Genomic DNA, 20,525 nt, shown 5'->3' on the forward strand with positions numbered 1-20,525 from the left:
GACATACAGTATGCCATGATTTTGTTAATGTAACCTTATTGCACCTTCAATATTTCTGTCCTTGTATGCTCTCCTTTATGTTTAATATTTGTGTCCTTGAATGCTCTCCCTTATGTGGACTGTGGACATGAATAATTTGTAAAAGTGTGTGTGTGTGTGTGTGTGTGTGTGTGTGTGTGTGTGTGTGTGTGTGTGTGTGTGTGTGTGTGTGTGTGTGTGTGTGTGTGTGTGTGTGTGTGTGTGTGTGTGTGTGTGTGTGTGTGTGTGTGTGCGCGCGCGCGTGTGCGTGCCTGTGTCTGTGTGTGTGTGTGTGTGTGTGTGTGGGGGGGGGGTTTATAGAACAAACAGGAGGAAGGAAGGAAGAGTTTCCCCACTCTTCCTTCCTTGTAGTTTCCCATGGAAACTGTTGAGTTGATGGATGGATGGACAAACAGGCAGAGGAGGTGTTAACCACATAAACCCTATTCAAAATGTCAAATTGGAAAGAAAGAAAGAAAGAAAGAAAGAAAGAAAGAAAGAAAGAAAAGAAAAGGGAGTATAATCTAGAGTTTGTACTTCAGATATGGACACTTTTATCATTGTTCGCCAATGACACGCCCAAAATAGTGACACCAGGTTGAAAGTGTGAAGAGACCTGCATGCAAGTATGAGACTGTTCTGGCCAGTGTGTGCAGTGGTGTAAAGTAACTAGTACATCATGTACTCAAGTACTGTACTTAAGTACAATTTTCTTCAGTATTTACAATACCCCAGAGGAAAATATTGTACTTTTACTCCACTACAACTATGAAAACTTTAGTTACTAGTTATTTTGTAGATTTTGATTGATTATTACAAAATATACATTAACCACAATTTGAAAATAGCAGATCTACAAGCTCACAATGCCTAGCATGAGCTTGTAGATTGGCTATTTCAAAAAAAAAAAGTTATATATTTTGAACTTGTGAAATGGGACATTCTGAACAATGACTACTTTTACTTTTGGTACTTTAAGTGTATTTTGATGCCAATACTCTTGTACTTTTCCTCAAGTACAATTTGAAAACGGGACTTCTACTCGTAACAGACACAAGTATATCTACATTGCAGTATTGCAACTTTTACTTAAGTAAAACATATGAGTAGTAGGCTACTTCTTCCATCACTGGTGTGTGTACTATGTAATCTGTAGGCTACTTTCCCGCTGCGCCTCTACGCGGTGCATTACGGCAAGCCGGTGAGAAAAACAAAGCCGCAGCCCAGTCCTAGCATCGCAACAGTGACGTCAGCGACGCCGAGGCAGTGCACGGACACGACGCGATTGGGCGAAGCGACCCCACAACTGTATTGTACCCGAGAGTCCCAAAATACTACCAAACCATCCACAGCCAAACACACACACACATCCGCGCCGATCAGCTCCACCGCCACAAAGATCTGCGGGTAAGGACAAGCTATATTACATGATTATTACTACTATTTAATAATTACTCCCACGGCGGCACCCGCCCGACTCCGCGCAAGTTTCTTTTGTCCTCTCAGTCAACAACAACACAACATAACAGCGCGTGGAGTGGAGTCCAACAACACGCTTGTGACACTGTTAATGCACTGTCTATTACACGGTTGTTTGTGATACACTGGGACCGGTCGTTGATTGTGTTGTTACATCAGGTCTTTGGTTTTGTCATCAGAAGTGATCACTTATCTCAACGCGGGGGTTCTATTATGGATACCTTTGGACCGGCGAATATAGGAGTGACAGCGGACAGATATGATAGCTAGCTCTGGTCCATAGCTTAAGTAACCAATGTTTTTAGTTGCTCCACTGCGCCCCCTACAGATCTAGTCAATTGAATTATTCTATTGACAAGATCTGTAGGGGGCGTAGTGAGCAACTAAAACATTTTTCTTTCCGGTGAAATATTTTCTTTTCTGGACAAAAAGTGTATTTTAGACGCGAGGTGGGGGGCTCCGAGCGTTCCCACTGAGGAAAGTAGGCTTTTAACATCTTAAAACCGTCTTTGTTTTGGTGAGTAGCGAAAGTGTATTTTTTTTTCTTCTCGAAAGTAACATAATAGCTTTAAGGAGAACTCCCTCTAACGCTATGGACCAGAGATAGACATTTACCGTAGCCATTTGTTGTGATGTAGTTGTGATTTTAGGGCTGTCTCTTGACTTTTTAATATAATGTCGTGATAATTAACGCTTCATGTCATGGCTAAAAGACGATGAAACATGCCAGGGTAGCTGGTTTATGCGCAGAGTGAGAGATTTAAAGACAACATTCATTTGTGTGTAAAGTATGCAACGTTGGTTTTATAATTCCACTGTTTTGCTAAGAAAGCTCATTCATGTGTTTCACTGTTTGTCCTCTTTAGCAGCCAGGCACCCATCTCTTACTTCCCTATCTCTTGCATAACTCTTGCATACAAACATAACTCTTGTAAGCAGCCTCTGCATTTTGTGTGTCCCTCTTTAACAGACATAGGACTGCCATGTGTGTATACTTTCGCTGTCTTGTAAACATTATATACAGCAGCTGTGCTGCACAGCCTGTGCAACACACACACACACACACACACACACACACACACACACACACACACACACACACACACACACACACACACACACACACACACACACACAAATGGACTCTTCAAGTCACCCTTGTGCCTGCAGGCCCTGCAGATGTCACCATGGCCACCCAGTTCACCATTTCAGACGGCGAATCAGAGCCCTCGGAGGAGGTAGAGGAGTCAGAAGCCGACCAGTCGCCGGGCGAGCGAGAGTGGAGCACTCCTCAAGGCCGACACGCCCTCATCCTACCTGAGCCCAGAATGTCAGGTAAAGAACATTCCTTAAATGGCTGTTTCCTTGTCTTCTTATCTAATCTTACACCTTCTGCACATTCATTGGTCCTTTCTCATCTTTACAAAGCTGATGTATACACAGCTGGTTTATACAAGGTTACGCGCCAGCGTCATGTATAGAAAACAGCATCTAGAGCATGTAGATGTGCCCGAGTTATATAATATTTCATAATTATTATATTATTATATAATATTTCAGCTCTCTGCAAGCAGATAAAAACGCCACACGCCTCGTCACGCTGCTGGGGTTTCCAAAAATGCGGTGCTCCTGTTGTAAATAATTCGAAAAATACATAACATAACATTGGTGCCAGGCTCTCCCATGCAAGATTTGTGTTGTTCAAATGTTTAACAAATATTTAAAATGTTCCACAATTTATCAAGATCTTTTTGAAAATAGCAGACCTACAAGCTCACAACACGTCGCATCATCACACGTTGTGTGCTTGTAGATCAGCTATTTTCAAATAGCCGATGTACCGATATATAGGTTTAAAGTGGTCAAACTGTTTTAACTGTTTTTTTCTGGGAACCCCATGGAACCTCCTCAAGGCCACATGGGGTTCCCCGGACCCCACTTTGAGAACCACTGGGAACTTGGTGGTTTCATTTATTAATTTTTTTATGTAGGAAGCGAAAGAAAGAGGATATTTATTTGCGACTGTTTGGGGAAACAGTGGTCTAGAAAACCACTGACTCATTTGTCTTAGTCTTATGACACTTGCTGAAATGTTGCTTACATGCATTATGCATTCATGATTCCAACAGTTTTCTAGTGAATCAACCCCTCCTCCTCTCTCTGTCTGTGAATCACACCATGCAGCGAGCGGTCGGATCAGACTGAATTCAGAATCCAACGCCTCCATCGCCTCCAGAGACGATGACCTCGACAGCGAGGACGGCGTCCCTTTCCGGGGACGGTCGGTGTCGGCACCGCCTGCCCTCTGGGCAGCCCAGAAATACGGCCGGCAGCTCCGAAGGATGAGCGACGAGTTTGACAGCTTGCTGGACAAAGGGGTAAGAGAGACAGTACCGAGCGGCCGGGCGGGCCGCGGGGGAGTGGATGGACGAGATGTTTAACCCATTAAGAAAATACTTTGTGCCAGGGACCCCCCAAAAGAGAACACTTGAATTATTATTTTTTAAATAGCAGATATACAAGTTTGCAGCGCAGCACGAAGTGACGTGCAGCGAGCTTGTTTATCTACTATTTTTGAATAGCCAACGCTAAAATCTTTTCCGGCTTGAGTGAGAAAGGAGATGGCAGAAACTGCAACCTTTTTCAACCCAACTTCAACTTTATTGTCACATCACAAGTTTACAGGTGTAAAAGAGCGGGTACGATTATTGTTTGTACAAGCTCCCAACATTTAGCAGTTTCAGAAATATTAGTCATAAAAATAGAAGAGTGGAGAAAAACAAATATACATATATGTATACTGTAAGGTTTATGGTCAAATGGAAAATAAACAGTCTCTTGTGAAAGTAGAGACAGCACATATCAGCAGATATAAATCTATATAGAAGAAAAGAGGGATGGGATGTTGGCAATATTCAACAAAGACAACTGATTATTAGTGATGTGCATATCGATACTTGTATCGATATATCGATCGATTGTCTGAATATCGTTTGGTATCGATATTTAAAAAATATATAGATCTTTTTAATTTACTTCCGTTTCCGGTTTACGGTCATTTCCGGTACTTCCGTTTCCGGTTTACGGCCATTTCCGGTTCAGTTTCCGGTTTGGTTCTGTTTCCAGTTCCGGTATCGGTATCGGAAAATCGCCCCCAAAAATATCGGTATCGTATCGAATTGAAGAAATGTGGTATCGGCACATCACTACTGATTATGGGATACACTGTACACTGGGCCATACTGTATGCTCAAATGCTGGATGTCAGGGTCATGTTAGATGGACCGGTCGATCGCCAGGCCTTTTTGGTTGACCACAGAGCAATTTGAAAACCCAGCCAAAAACATCCATTCATACTGTATGCAGTACAATCATGCACAAGCTCGCTGGTTTGAATGTGAACACAAACAAATCATATCAGGGAAGCGGCTCATTACGAATTAAATGACCCTGGCAGCATATCAATGTGTGTTAGCTTGTTTAGTACCAGGCTGCTACTACTGACACAGCACAATGAGACGAGACAGCAGTATTGAGAATGAGTTCGGGAAGAGACGCCATGAGAACAAGACATACAAGCAGCCTATAAGGCAGTGAGGGTTTTCACTGTCAGGCGATAGAGCTCACCAGCTTTAGAAAAACAACGAATTAGATCCCGTGGCCGAAAAGGTTGCCAAGCCCTTCTGTAAGGGATTTCAGGCTCGACACTGAATCCACCAACATTCTCTTATGCCCTAATACACATACAAAAACAATAGCTGGTTTGTGAAGTGACCACACTTGGAGCGACTTAGCAATCATTACCAAGGAGAAGACTGTCAGCTCTATGGGTTCGTTGTTTAGTGCACAATGGTGTTTCTGATATGATGCATCATGAGCTTGTCACGTCCACAGACCATACACAATTTTCTAAAGCTATTAGCTTTAGGCTATAGGCATTGTGACAAGTTATAAGCTATTAGCAATCAATGGACTACAATAGAAATACACCCTCAAGCTTTTTTGTGTTTTTTTGTGCATACAGTAGGCCATTCATTGTCTGGGTTCTAAGTTAGCAGCTATAACCTAAGGCAGAAATACATTAAAACTGTATATTCAATATCTATTGACTTATCGTGAGTCATATTGTCATCATAATATTCAACAATGTTATCGCATATTGCACAGAGACCGTCCTAGTGTAGCAGTTAAGAGCATATGCCTTTCATGCGGAAGGTCGTGGATTCGAACCCTGGCTGGGGTCGACGTCAGCAAGGGTGTGCGGTTGCAATGGGTCCCTAATGCCGAATCAAATGTGTTCAGATCTGAGCCAAGTCTCCTGCAGGAGATACGTCTGAAGCCTGTCCTGGACAGGAGTTTCCGGACGTAAAAAAACAGATGTTATCACATATTATGTTTTCCTAATATCGTGCAGCCGTGCTTTCCACCACTGGTGATCATCCCTGTAAAACAAGTTTCTTCTGGGTTTTCTCTCTCCTCGCAGGGGATGAAGCGGGTGAAGAGTGCCGGGACGGCAGGACAGATGCACCACTCTAAAAGCTGGTGGAACTACCTCTTCAGTCACCAGGAGACCGAGGGCGAGAACAGCCACCACGACAGCCACAGTAGTCGCACGGAGTAGACACATCAACCAGGTTCATGGACACTTTTTCTTTAGTTTTATATTGTTTTGGGGGAGGGCGTTGGTTAGAGACTGAAGAAGGTGAAATTCAGAATATTGTCAATGCATTTCCACACAGAGTGTGGAGAGCAGATGGAAGAAAAGAGGGATGGGTGTCAAGAGAGCAAAGCAGGGCATAATCCACTGATTCTCAAACCTTTTTAATTTCAAGGACCCCCATAATTCTGAGTGTACAAATGGAACCAAATGGGCCCGTAAGGGTCCATTTTGTTCTATTTGTACACTCTCAGAGTTACAGCCTATAAGGGTCCATTTGAGAACCACTGGTCCAATCGCTTCCCGCCTGCAGATTCCACACCATATAGTCTCATATATACAGTAATATAATCACATTGTCTGAGAACCAAATGTCTTTTTCTTTCGGTGTACTTTTTGTTGACCAGTCACATTGTCAGGCGTGTCGACTGATATATTTGCTCACGCTTGCATGCGTGTGGCTGGTAGATTGAAGGTGATTAATAACTTTGTCACCATGCTCTGTCTGTGAGGGGGGGAAATATTGAATGGTGACGACAGGTTTTTCCCGACGTACCAAAAGATAAAGCTCTGAAAATAACTGCCAACTGCACTGAATATAGAAGGGGATAGAAAGGGAAAACAGAGAGTGGGGGTAATTATGGGAAAGAGGACTACTTAGTAGCAAAAAAGACTAAGAGCCTTTTCCATTTGATTTGTCTCTCCTGTCAACGCTATGCAACATAGAGGGAGAGATAAAACACTGAAATATAGATCTTACGTCTCTTTTTGTATACTCCCACGATGGACCGCCGGTCCTTCCTCGTGTCGTTTGATAATTCAGTGGTGACGTTTGCGTTCGGGATACGGATCAACTGGAGCCGGGAGTCTTAATCAGAACAGTCAGGACATGTCACAAGACTGGCAGTGCAATAAAAAGTCAAGTCAGTCACGTTCATGCACGTTTTCATTTTCATCACATACAAGCACATAGATAATTATGGAGAACACTGTGTATGCATGGAAAAGGCCAGCTCTCTGGCTTATGAAGTGCCCCCTCTGCTAATTCAGAGGACAAATAAAGGAAAGAGAGATAAAGCACTCAAATGAGTCCTTTATTTATTTTTCCATTACGTTACAGACAAGCCAAACACCATCTTTAAAAAAAAAAAACCCTGCAGAAAGACTATCATCAATCGCTTTGTACGTCTCGATGTTATCAAACAAAAACAATCTTGTACGCAGACAATCTGATAGTGCTGGAATAGTCTTCTTGTTCTTCTTTGCATACTGAACTTCAGGTTTTAGATTTCTATCAGATAATAGTGACAAATTAAATTAGATGTATAAAAAGCACAAACCAGCGTGAATCTTATCTTTTTAAAGCCTTGAATCACCAACAAAACAAAGTAAAGGTGGACTCTGGGCTTTTAACCACTTAAGCCCTATATACTACGAGAAATAGTGAAAATAGCTGGTCTACAAGCTCACAAATGTCACAACGTGATGCATTGTGAGCTTGTTGATCTGCTATCGTCTCTCTTTTTGATTTCTTTTTTTTCTTTTTTACAAATTTGAAATAAGAATAAAAACTGAAATCCCAAAATTGAGGATTAATGTGGTTAAAGTGTAAATAATTTGTTTGAGGGTGTTGGGGATGAACTGAACACAAGTTTACCAGAATCTTTATATTATACACGTTTTGGCCAAGCTAGCAATAGGCAGTGTACAATCTATGGATCTTGGGGGTTAATGTTTTGTGAATATTTAAGAAAGACTTAAGGTGGTAATGAGTTAACTGCTGTGAAGAACAAAACACAACAGCCTTCGGCCTCATTTCTCCAACGCACGACGTCGCTCTGTGTTGGGATTTGAATGCCAGGAGTAGATGGAATGGTTTAATCTATCAAGGCCTCTGGGAGTGGGAGTGCTTATCTCTCGGGTCAGCTTCAACATGGCTTTACATCCACACTATATATTCTGAATGAAAAATAGGCTCTGAAACGACACCTGGAGATCGATAACGGTTTGTCTTGTCTTATCTTAAACCGTAAATTAACTCAAATGGATCTCGTAGCCAAAAGATCCTGATACTCAATCGATTACTTTTTTTATTAATCAAATAGTGTTGAAGCGTATCATCTTTAAAAGAAATGTATGTAATAAAAAGTCGTTGTGAAAAAATCATTTCTATATTTGTTTATCATCAACTAAATTGTTTAGTCTGCGTGTGGACAGTCTGTCATATAGTTCAGTAGTTCTCAAACGTTTTTCATGCCAAGGAGCCCCAAATTAATTTCCTTTTGGCTGCGGACCCCCATCTGAAAATATTTCGTGCCAGGGACCCCCATACAAAATTTGTATCACATTCTTTCATGATTTTTGTGAAAATAGCAGATCTACAAGATAGCGACACATTGTGAGCTTATAGATGTGCCATTTCATATGCCCAATGTATATATGGTTAAAGTAGTTAATTGATTTTGATGCTAAATGAACTAATTTAGCTGGGGACCCCCTGGAACCCCCTCAAGGACCCCTGGGGGTCCCCGCACCCCATTTTGAGAACCGCTGCTATAGATCAGATCTGAGAGACTAAAAGCCTAAATGAAGACCCTGGAATCAGCACTCCCACTCAGTGAGACTCGATACATAGGATTGGCTTATATGTGTGACAATTGTAAACAATATGTGATTGTTGAAGGTGGTGATGATACAGTGGATTTGTTCGACGTGTCTTATTCAGTTCCTCTCGACTTGTAGGGATGGGATGCAAAGGTGTACAGGTGCACACGGGTAACAAAAAACAGGCCACATTCCTTTTCTTTCAGACAAATACGTTATGCTAGCTACCAGGGAAACAAATAGTCCTAAGATATCACACTTTCTTTTCTTGGTGCAGTTTTGTTGTCATTGCTCGATGCAAACAGTGCTTCTACGATTCTATTTGTTGCGGCGATGCTGTCAGGTGGAAAGGAAACCTTGTATGTCCAAAACCGTCCTATGGTTCCAATGTAGTTATTTTTGTAGTTATTATTTAGTAACAAGCTCTTGTTAATAGTTTTCATCGGTTTAATAGTTATTAAACCCACAAGACACACTTAACCACTTTCAGCCTGGCGTCCAGGGCACCAGTTGCTTTTGCACGTGTCATTATAGACGAAAAATCCAATTTTAGGTATGAAATAGGGCATTAATTATAATGTGACGCAACAGTGTGAAACGAAGTGTGGTTACGTGTCACAGACAACCGTGATGAAATGTTCAGGTGTCCTACACACAGACGCTGCGGTCCAACAGGTGCCTGACACCCATAAGAATCATTCAGTGCTGCCCAAACTGTGTCTCCCTAGGACCCAAACGTGCAAAAATACCTTATGAATTAACCCCTTTAGCCCTATTTAATAGTGAAAATAGCAGATCTACAAGCTCTGCTATTTTCACTATTTGTAAAAAAAAATGTTTAAATGTATTAAATATTTTGGATACATTTTTGTTGTTGTTGAAAATGTCAGAAGGAAATTACATTTGTATTTTTTATGTTTAAAAATTATTTTGAAATAATAATTTAAAACAAATTGTAGGGGGAAAAAGAGGGGATATTTGCTCGGTTGGTCCCCGTTGTTTGGCAACCAGTGTCTTACCATTAAAGGAGCACTACATCCATTTTCAACCTATCTTCATATTATTGGTTCTCACTAATGCTCATTATAAAATGGCACAATTTCTGTCTGTTGACTGTGGACAGTTCACAGACCTGCCTATCAGTGACATCATCAGCAGGCAGGTTTGGTCATTTCAAACAAGATTTCAACCTTTTTTATATATTTTTCGATGGAAGAATGAAACGATAGCTTATATTTCAGCATGCTAACTTTCCAGGAAGTTAAAGGCTGTAGTTTTCTATTAGCTTGTAATCCCCATTATTGATAGGCAGGTTTCTGAACTGCCCACCAATGAGACGCAGAGTGAGTAGACGAAAAATGGTGGCATCTTATAATTAACATCATTGAGGACCAATTATATGAAGATAAAAGTTGAAAATGGGTGAAGTGCTCCTTTAAGCAACAGTTGTGACAGTGAACGCACCCTAGAAAAGTCCCTGCCTGTCTGTGCACCAGTTCCTTTGCATCCATCCTTGGTATTACTTGAATCTAAAGATTTGTGTGGAGAAACTCCAACTTTGAATATGTTTTTTTTTTTCTTTTTGTAATGACTTTTGTAAATGTATTTTCTCTACTATTGTGCCACTGCTGGTATATCCTGTGCTGAACAATAAAGAATTTTATGAAACATCTTATGAAAAGAATTTGTATTTATTATTCCAATAGTGGTGCAAGAAAAGACAACGTTGCAGAAATGTGATAACGTCAAGGCAATTCCTGGACAACTGGATCAGTAAGTGTTAAAAGAAAATAATTATATTTCACATGGCCAGCCTGTGACGTCAGTCGTATATTTGGGCAAGGTTTCAGCCCGGTCTGAATCCCACTGACTTCCATTGTAAAATTAAGTATAAAACATGTGTGAACAAGAACGTTTGCACTGATGAGTCCAGCGGTTTGTGAGATTAGACATTAGACACGTAGACGTTCTCGCCACTCCTACAGCCCAACTAGTCTTCCCCTTTACCTGAACCTCATAGTAAAACGTCCCTGATGATCTTTGACAACACTGCATGGTATTTAAATCTCTTTTTTAGTGTCAGGATCATTCTAAGGTCTTATAGACACCAGCTAGACTGCTGCAGAGCCACACTATAAAAAAAAGAGAAACAGTTGCTTTGCCACTGTTGGCAATCGTGAAAACACGTTTCAAGCAGTTGAGCGATATGACTTCAAAGTGACATCACAATATTTATGGTCCAATCGTCAAGTGTCCAAAATCAAAAAGACAAAAGCAATGGGGTGTGTCATGCCACCTCCGAGGGGTCCCAGCAGTATTTGTGACCACAGTCCAGAGATGACAGTGTGTCCATGTCTTTGTCACTCAGTGTGAAGTCAAAGAGCTTGGTGTTTTCCCCCACTCGGTCGGGGTGCGATGACTTAGGCAGCACCGGGACACCCTGCTGTACCGCCCAACGCAACAGAACCTTTGGGGTGAGAACATACTGCGTGTGTCAATGTGATTTCCCCTAGCGCTTACACAGTCCTGTTTTGTGTTTAGGTCTGCAACTATCACTTATCATTCTATCAATTACATTTTTGATTAATCGAATAATCGAGAAGCACCTTTTTGTATGAAAAAGCATATGAACAAATCAATTTACCACATTGTTTTATACTTTGTTGTGCGAAAATAGTGAACATTTTCGGCACTACAGCTATGTGAGGACGTCTTTCCTCTTCTTCACAACAGCTTGGTATCACAAATCTTAGATCTCCAATTGGCTTTTTAGTTGTGATAGTTTAACCACGTAAGCTATAGATACTATGTTGACTGGGGTCCCTCAGAGGTCTGAACTCCATTTTTCCCTTCTTACACCAAATCTCTTGGTTGTGAGCTTGTAGATCTGCTATCTTTGCATACCCAGAATAGGGAGACTAGGATTCATGTGGTTAATGTCCCATAGCCAGGGGGCCATATTTTCGCCGGTGCCTTACCCATTATCCCTAAACTTCTTTGCCATTTTTTGTACTATTTTTAAAGATATTTTCTAATAGCCAATCTACAAGCTCACAACGTGTTGATGTAGATCGGCTAGTTGAAGTGTTGTTTCAGAGGGTGCTGTGTGTGTGTGTGTGTGTGTGTGTGTGTGTGTGTGTGTGTGTGTGTGTGTGTGTGTGTGTGTGTGTGTGTGTGTGTGTGTGTGTGTGTGTGTGTGTGTGCGTGCGTGCGTGCGTGCGTGCGTGCGTGCGTGCGTGCGTGCGTGCGTGCGTGCGTGCGTGCGTGCGTGCGTGCGTGCGTGCGTGCGTGTGTGTGTGCACATACCTGTGCAGCAGTGTGTCCACAGCCCTGGGCCACTTCCATCACCACTGGGTCGGCGAGCAGTTCTCCTTTTCCTAGAGACGAGTAGGCCTGGAAACACACGCCGTGCTCCTCACACAGTCTCCTCAGCTCCTTCTGACACAGACGTGGGTGGAACTCCACCTGGACACACACACACACACACACACACACACACACACACACACAAAATACCCATTAATTAGATAGGCCTGTCACAATCATTACATAATCCCCTAATCGTAATTATTTTAGCTAATCGCAATTATTTTGCATAATTGTCATAATCATTTCCAAATGTTCATACATTTTCAGATATTTTCCTCCAACAAATAGCGGAAATAGCAGATCTACAAGCTCACAACGCATCACCAATGCAACTAAAGCCTCGGATTGCGTTGGCTGCAACGCTTCTGACACAGACGTGTGACTGACTGGTGCCCTCATTCTACATTGCGTGAGGTAGGGCTTTCACCAACTAGTCGACTAGTCGACTAGTATAACCACTAGTCGACTCTGTTGGTACTAGTCGAATAGTTGGGGAAAAAAAAAAAAAAAAAAAACCATCTTACTATTATTATTATCCTCCTGACTTTATTTATTATCAAAAGGGGGTCAAAAGTATGCCCAATAAAAGCCTATAATTGGGCAATGGGGATCCTTGGAGACGCTGCTGTGGTGCTGTGCTGCTGTGCCAGAAGCGCTTCCCTTAAAACGCCATAAAAATAAGGGCAGGAGGATAATAATAATAGTAATATAGTAGTAGGATGGCATTAAAACAATGCCCCCCTCTAAAAAAAAAAAAAAACGTAAAAAAAAAAGAAGAAGTCTATGTAAATTTCGACTAGTCGACTAGTTGACTACTACTTGGTCAAATGAGTCGACTAGTAAAAATCATTAGTTGTGAATGCCCTAGTGTGAGGTGATGTGTGACTGATATGATCTTCTTACCTGTAACACAGCAGGAGGGATCTTGCAGCTGTGCATCAGTTGTGTCATGTGTGCTGGTGTGTAGTTGGACACTCCTATGGCCCTCAGTCTGCCCTGTGCCTGCAGCTCCTCCAGAGCAGCCCAGCTCTGAGCTCTGTTCCCTGCAAAACATAATAGAAACGCATCACATCACACCCAAGCAAGACACATTCACTCACATTGTCTAGACAAAAGCGCAAGGAATGCTTGCTTACTGGATGTTTCGAGGCTAAGCTAGTATCTCTACATCTAAAAATAGAATATATAAAGAACAATGCAATCTAAAGCTGTTCTATTGTCTGCCTTGATTTTGTCTTCCTTTTTTTTTTACCCCAGCCGCTGCCAAACAATGGTGTAGTCTTTTACGCTAGATTTAACAAAGGTCTATGTGCCAAATGGGACAACATGACAGGCTTCTAAGGTGCTTTGCATTGTGAGATAAAAAAATATTTTAAAAAGATTACACATTTTCATGTATTGTAGGAATGTAATCGCCATGTCACGATCAAAAGCCTTTATGTAATAACTCTTTAATAACTGCTAAAAAAATCTGGGACAATTTGACAAAGCGTAGATAACACACCAACTGTCTGTGTGGCACAGTACTCACCAATGTTTACTAGCAACATATACATTCAATTCATTTAAAAGCACTGGTAAAGATACTGCATGTGAGATGACTGCCTGATATAATGACTGACCTGATTTAGCCGTCTAGCGCACACAGCTGCACCGCTGAAATAATGAAATCAATATGGACCTCGAACGCTCAAAAATGTTCAAATCTTCCCCCAGGGCTCTATACTACTGTACGCCCACTCCTTTTTTCCCTCTACACTAAATATCTTCAAACACAGCCGATCTACAAGCTAACAACGTGTCGCATCGCTACGCATTATACGTTTGTAGATTGGTTATTTTTGCCCGGATGTTCACCCCAGAATAGGGGCGTTATGGCCTTTACACATCCCATTAAATGGGACGTCAGTAACATTTTTCAAACATGTTACTTATACATATCCAGACCAGAGGCATATCAATGATGAACATTTAATATCATGCGTGATCCAGTATTTTCAGCGAAAAGATTCAGTGTAAGGGAAAAAATGAGGAGACCAAGTATAGACTGGGTGACCCCATTCAACAAAGTAAGTGGCTAATTGTGAAATTACACCAAGTGATTCACTCTTCACTCATTGCAATTTCGAGTCATTTATGCACATCATTCTTGGTGTATAAAGGCCTTTATTCTTCCTGACCTGGGTTCCGTTGGTCAGACACCAGCACCCCCTGTGTGCCGGGCCAGTGGATGAGGTAGAGGTCGATGTAATCCAAATCCAGCTGGGACAGGCTGTGGAGGGCTCCCTCCATGGCCTTCACACCCTGGTCCTTGGGACCTAGCTTACTAGAGAGGGAGGAGGGAACGGAGAAACAGGCAGGACATTAATGATGAAGAGCAGTGAACCTGCCAAAAGGGAAAGGGAGTATTTTCTGGTCTCTAGGGGAGGTGAAATCTATTTTACAGATCATGGCTCTGATGAGCCCACGGGAGGAGCCGTTAGGTATTAACGGTCTTGCTCAGGGACACTTCGACATGTCAAATGGGCGAGCCGAGGGTCGAACTGGCTACCTTCTGATTTCCGGACAGCCTTTCTAGTCACTCAGCTATGGCCGGCCAAATTTGTACAAAAACTAAATATGAAAGTGGTGATTAACCATGAAAGAACTATGTATTCCACTGTCCAGAGGACATTATATCAAAATGCCAAAATCCTGCAGTACAAAATGATGCCCCACAAACCCTTATGTACACTCACTAGCTCTATTAAAGATAATAACAATATGGTAATAATAAAATCAATAAAGTCAAGGTTCTCTTTATTTGCCTCGTAAAAAGGAATAGTCTGCAAACTGGTGATGGTGAAAAAGCTCCGCTGTATTTTATTTTGCATCGTCAACGTTTCGATCTATACAGATCTTCATCAGGACATATACTATAACCCCCTACCAGAGTTCAGCTGCAAAATGGCATGTAAAGATACCACCTTCCAGATATAAAGATGAACAAGTCCAAACTTCATTGGGCACTAGTTGAGACATACATAATTGCACAATGCACACCTACCTGGTAATAAACACATCCTTCCGGGTCAGCCCGTATTTGGGCAGGAGTTCCCTCAGGGCTCGGCCCAGGTCGGCTTCATTGCGGTAGACGGCGGCTGTGTCGAAGGCCCGGTAGCCGGACGCCAGCGCTGCATCGGCGGCGGCGCGGACATCCTCAGCTCCACACAGCCGGTAGGTCCCCAGGCCCAGGAGGGGCATCTGAGCCCCGGTGTTAAGGAGAACGTTAGAGGTGGAGGACATGTTGGTATGGAAACTTTGTCAAGGCACTTTTCCTTCGCTTTGACTGCCGTCTCTGCTCATCAACCTAGAGGGTTGAGAGAGAGACAGAAAGAGACAGAGAGAGATAGAGACATAGGGAGAGAGAGACTCTTAACTCTTGACATGAAAAGAGAAAGGTCTCAGAGAGGTCTGGCGAGATTGACCATGATTCACAGGATTATTCATGGAGTGTTCCCTGTGTTTACATTTTTGTTTTACTCTGGTGGTCAGTGGCGCACATAATGTGCATTGCTAATGTGAGCCTGTATACATTCAGGACTCTGACAGGTAAGGGGACTTTGAGATACATTGGTGCCACCCAGTGGAACAGGCTGGACACTGCAACCAAATTGACTTAAAACCTGATAACTTTTTAACAGTCAACAAAAGCATGGCTGATGGAAATAGTAGGGCACTTTAGAGGCTCCGTGAGCACCCCAAAAACACATCTCTGTAACCTGTTTTTTTAGGACCCTAAAGGTGTCTAGTTATGATTTCTTCTTGTTGCCGTTGTCAATTAAAGTCCCATGGGGTTTATTTTTAACCATTTCTGACACCTACCCCCAACCCAAACCATAACATGGAGATAACAGAGAATACCATAACTCTTGAAGTAAACAACATACAGCGACAAATGAACACATTTTTCTATATCATTTTGACCCAAGGAATTCATTAAAGTGGTTATTTTAAAGATTCAAGCACATCTTGACTCTATTTCAGGACATAAACAGCCAAAAACTAGCAGAAAATGTTCAAATCACAATTATCACATCTATATTTCTCTTTGTACTAAACCTTTAAGGTGTATTATTTTTTACCATATGTTTTTTAGGACATTTATGGTGTCTAGTTATGATTTATTATTGTTGCCCTGGTCAAATAATGGCCCATGGGGTTCATTTGAACCCTTTCTGACACCTATTCCCAATCAAACCATAAAATGGAGATAACAGAAAATACCATAACTCTTGAAGTAAACAACCTACATAGACAAATAAACACATCTTTCTATATCATTTGGACCCAAGGAATTCATTCAAGTGGTTAATATGAAGATTCAAGCACATTTACTCTATTTCAGGACAGAAACAGCAAAGAAAATAGCAGAATATTTTGAAATCATATCTATATTTCTCTTTGTACTACATTTTTAAGGTGTATTCTTTTTTACCATATGTCTTTTAGGACCCTAAATGTGTCTAGTTAAGTTTGAATCTTGTTGCCCTGGTCAAATAATGTCCCATGGGGTTTATTTTAACCCTTTGTTACACCTATTCCCAACCCGAACCATACAATGGAGACAATAGAAAATACCATAACTCTTGAAGTAAACAACATACAGAGACAAATGAATGCATTTCTATGTATAATTTTGACCCAAGGAATTCATTAAAGTGGTTATTATTAAGATTCAAGCAGGTCTTGACTCTATTTCAGGACAGAAACTGAAAAACAATTACAGAAAATTGTCAAAATGTCACATCTATATTAATAATTGTATTAAATACTTAAGGTGTATTCTACTTTACCCCATGTTTTTAGGACCCTTATGGTGTCTAGTTAAGATTTCTTCTTGTTGCCCAGGTCAACTAATGTCCCATGGGGTTCATTTGGTGACCATTTTAAATCGATGTCCTCAGGAGTGGCGTTTTCATATCTGAACCAGACAACGTACAAAGACAAATAAACCCACTTTTTCATAGAATGTTTACACCAGGAATCTAATGGAAAGGTCACTGACATGGTACAACCATTCTTTATTGGTGAAAGACACACACATATCAAATTCTGGTTTATATTTAGCCATAATATAACTTTCTTAAATAATCAAAACACAATTTCACTGATCAGTATCATCCATCTCATCATCAAACTCCACCTCATCCTCTTCCCTCTCATCATCATCATCATCATCATCACTGATGACACCAGCAGCCAACAGGTCAATGAGAGATAGGGGCAGAATTGGCCCACAAGACCAGACAGGCTCCAAAATCCCTCCTTCCGTCTTCTGCCACCATGACCATCATCGTAGGATTTAGGCCTACAAAAGATTGTCTCAGCTGCTCGCTTGTAACAGGTCACTCTATAGTTCACCCACTGGATGTGGGGGATGAGTGTGTCCTGGCATGGGGGCAAGCGAGCTGGTCCACGCCTCAGCCTCTACTGCGCCTTGATGGAATTCCATCAAGGGCGCAGTAGAGGCTGAGGCGTGGACTTTCGTAGAAATTCATAGTGCAAGGTCCAGCCACCAGGAAACCCCAGGACTTTAAGTTCTTTCTGGGCAATGAGGAAAATAAGCGACAGCTCTGCCAGTTGATGCTCAAGGTCTGGGGGAGTAAGGAGGCAGCATCGCGGCTGGCAAAATGTGAAACAGCTGCTCTCATCGTGGAAGGAACAGCTCATAAACTTGTGGCATTAGATTGAGAAGTGAGTTGATTGATCAATACCTAGATAACTTTGGTGAGTTCTTGTGTTAGCAGATTTGCCAAGAATGATTGTTGATGTTGATGACGACATCAACCTGCTCATCTACCTTGACACTGGCACAGGCAGGCACCGTCAGCTGGTAAATGTCACAGAGCTAGCAACCTCTCTTGGGCAGCCATACTGTAGCACCCTGCGTGGGTACCATCAGGGCTGTACTGGTTCCTTCAAGGGCAAGGTGGCACCACTCAAAAAGCTCCAGAAGAACCCCACATTTCAAAAGGCTTTCAGGTTGGTGTATGATCATCCTAACAATATTTAATGATGATGATGATGATAAGAGGGAAGAGGTTGAGATGGATGATACTGATCAGTGAAATTATGTTTTGATTATTTAAGAAAGTTATATTATGCCTAAATGTAAGCCAGAATTTGATATTTGTGTGTTTTTCACCAATAAAGAATGGTTGTACCATGTCAGTGACCTTTCCATTAGATTCCTGGTGTAAACATTCTATGAAAAAGTGGGTTTATTTGTCTTTGTACGTTGTCTGGTTCAGATAAGAAAACGCCACTCCTGTGGACATCGATTTAAAATGGCCACCAAATGATGAACCATGGGACAAGAAGAAATCTTAACTAGACACCATAAGGGTCCTAAAAACATGGGGTAAAGTAGAATATGCCTTCCTTAAGTATTTAATACAAGGATTAATATAGATGTGATTTGAACATTTTCTGTTAGTTTTTTGCCGTTTCTGTCCTGAAATAGAGTCAAGACCTGCTTGAATCTTAATAATAACCACTTTAATGAATTCCTTGGGTCAAAATCATCTATAGAAATGTGTTAATTTGTCTCCGTTTGATATTTGTTGTTTACTTCAAGAGTTATGGTATTTTCTATTGTCTCCATTGCATGGTTCGGGTTGGGAATAGGTGTAAGAAATTGTTAAAATAAACCCCATGGGACATTATTTGACCAAGGCAACAAGATTAAAACCTAACTAGACACCTTAGGGTCCTAAAAGACATTATGGTAAAAAAGAATATACCTTAAAAATGTAGTACAAAGAGAAATATAGATGTGATTTCAAAATATTCTGCTATTCTTTTGCTGTTTCTGTCCTGAAATAGAGTCAAAATGTGCTTGAATCTCAATATTAACCACTTTAATGAATTCCTTGGGTCAAAATGATATAGAAAAATGTGTTCATTTGTCGCTGTATGTTGTTTACTTCAAGAGTTATGGTATTCTCTGTTATCTCCATGTTATGGTTTGGGTTGGGGGTAGGTGTCAGAAAGGGTTAAAAATAAACCCCATGGGACATTAGTTGACAACGGCAACAAGAAGAAATCATAACTAGACACCTTTAGGGTCCTAAAAAAACAGGTTACAGAGATGTGTTTTGGGGGTGCTCACGGAGCCTCTAAAGTGCCCTACTAAAAAGGTTCTAGTCTGAAGTAGGGCGTTTTCAATTTTAGTAGGGTTTGTCTGTGTTTGTGTTGTTTTTATGTTTTGGTGTTTTTTTTACAAGTGATGTTACTTGTTAGGGAAAAGTGTTTATTTAAAGGGGTATTTCACTTTCAAAAAAACTTTGTCATTTTATTATTTATATATTATTTATTAGGAGGGCAGGATGAGTCACCAGAACCAAGGACAGGTGTTTTTGATTAATCTAACATGCTAAAAATGGAGTTTGAAGTTATAATGGGTTTGTATAGGAAGGGTGTACTTTGTTGTTTTGTCTTCTTTGTGAGGACCTCAACTGAAATAAGTCCTGGACTTTGTTGTGCTTGATCCTCAGTGGTTTTTAAACCTGTACGCTTGTCATTTTGCATGGTTAATACTTTCAAATCAAATCAAGAGAGAGGCACATTGTTTTAGCATTTTTGATACTGTATGCATTCTTGAATTGCAAATGGGAGTTGTGGCATCAGTTGACAGGATTTCAAAAGATGCTTTGGCTGGATCTTACATTGTAGAGTCATCAGTCTCTTTTTCTTTGCTAGCAGTACATTTAAGAGGCATGGCATTCCCTTACCTTACACATTTAAGGGACAATGTATAACTTACAAGCCTACCTAGTACCTACCAATTTCTTAACCACTTGGCCCCTAGAATCCCTATTCTGGGGGTGAACATTCAACTAAAATAGCAAATCTACAAGCTCTCAGACACACACACACACACACACACACACACACACACACACACACACACACACACACACACACACACACACACACACACACACACACACACACACACACACACACACACACACACACACACACACACACACACACATTTCTTCCTGTGTCTGTGTAATGTATGTCACATACAAACAGCTATCTCCATAAGCAATGAGCCAAAACCACCATACCATGCCATTGCCATGCCATAGTGAGAGAGAGAGAGAGAGAGAGAGAGAGAGAGAGAGAGAGAGAGAGAGAGAGGGGGCTGCTAACCTAGCCTTGGATCAAGAAGGTAGTACAGACTTAACGTAAGAAAACTCTGTTGTGAATACTCACAGTTTGTTCGCACTCGCCGCAGGTTTAATGTTTACATCTTGTGCTCATCCGGCCACGTGGGTTACGATGCATGCGTCATGTGATGATGCAGTCAGTCATGCGCTGACTGGACGACGAGCTACAGTAGGCGGGC

At 41.4% G+C, this 20,525-nt stretch overlaps 2 protein-coding genes across 3 annotated transcripts; one reads left to right on the forward strand and one right to left on the reverse strand.

Moving 5' to 3' along the window:
• The first annotated feature begins 1,276 nt into the window (after positions 1–1,276).
• Positions 1,277–10,429, forward strand: badb (BCL2 associated agonist of cell death b). 2 transcript variants are annotated; one of them, XM_080451337.1, is made up of 4 exons: positions 1,277–1,425; positions 2,668–2,832; positions 3,682–3,875; positions 5,981–10,429. In XM_080451337.1, exons 2-4 carry the CDS (start codon positions 2,685–2,687, stop codon positions 6,116–6,118), a joined length of 480 nt encoding a protein of 159 aa, XP_080307463.1. In that variant the 5' UTR covers positions 1,277–1,425; positions 2,668–2,684; the 3' UTR covers positions 6,119–10,429. The 2 variants fall into 2 exon arrangements, with proteins under 2 accessions (XP_080307463.1, XP_080307464.1); XM_080451338.1 differs by having other exon boundaries at positions 2,677–2,832.
• Positions 10,430–10,528: 99 nt separating this feature from the next.
• LOC308101835 (aldo-keto) lies at positions 10,529–20,496 on the reverse strand. The gene is made up of 6 exons (XM_080451336.1): positions 20,393–20,496; positions 15,174–15,476; positions 14,308–14,453; positions 13,031–13,170; positions 12,065–12,223; positions 10,529–11,225 (listed from the first exon to the last, which is right to left on the reverse strand). The coding sequence occupies exons 2-6, from the start codon at positions 15,410–15,412 to the stop codon at positions 11,046–11,048; spliced, it is 864 nt and encodes a 287-aa protein (XP_080307462.1). The 5' UTR covers positions 15,413–15,476; positions 20,393–20,496; the 3' UTR covers positions 10,529–11,045.
• Positions 20,497–20,525: the final 29 nt, after the last annotated feature.

The sequence above is a fragment of the Gymnoscopelus braueri genome (genome assembly GCF_963280865.1).
Source record: "Gymnoscopelus braueri genome assembly, chromosome: 15".
Taxonomy (NCBI): Eukaryota; Metazoa; Chordata; class Actinopteri; order Myctophiformes; family Myctophidae; genus Gymnoscopelus; species Gymnoscopelus braueri.

Coding starts and splice junctions, on each gene's coding strand:
- LOC308101835 (XM_080451336.1), bottom strand. CDS start 15,412: ATGTCCTCCACCTCTAACGTTCTCCTTAACACCGGGGCTCAGATGCCC. Junction 14,454..15,173: donor AAGGATGTGTTTATTACCAG/GTAGGTGTGCAT, acceptor CTCCCTCTCTAG/TAAGCTAGGTCCCAAGGACC. Junction 13,171..14,307: donor GTCTGACCAACGGAACCCAG/GTCAGGAAGAAT, acceptor TATGTTTTGCAG/GGAACAGAGCTCAGAGCTGG.
- badb (XM_080451337.1), top strand. CDS start 2,685: ATGGCCACCCAGTTCACCATTTCAGACGGCGAATCAGAGCCCTCGGAG. Junction 2,833..3,681: donor ACCTGAGCCCAGAATGTCAG/GTAAAGAACATT, acceptor CACACCATGCAG/CGAGCGGTCGGATCAGACTG. Junction 3,876..5,980: donor ACAGCTTGCTGGACAAAGGG/GTAAGAGAGACA, acceptor CTCTCCTCGCAG/GGGATGAAGCGGGTGAAGAG.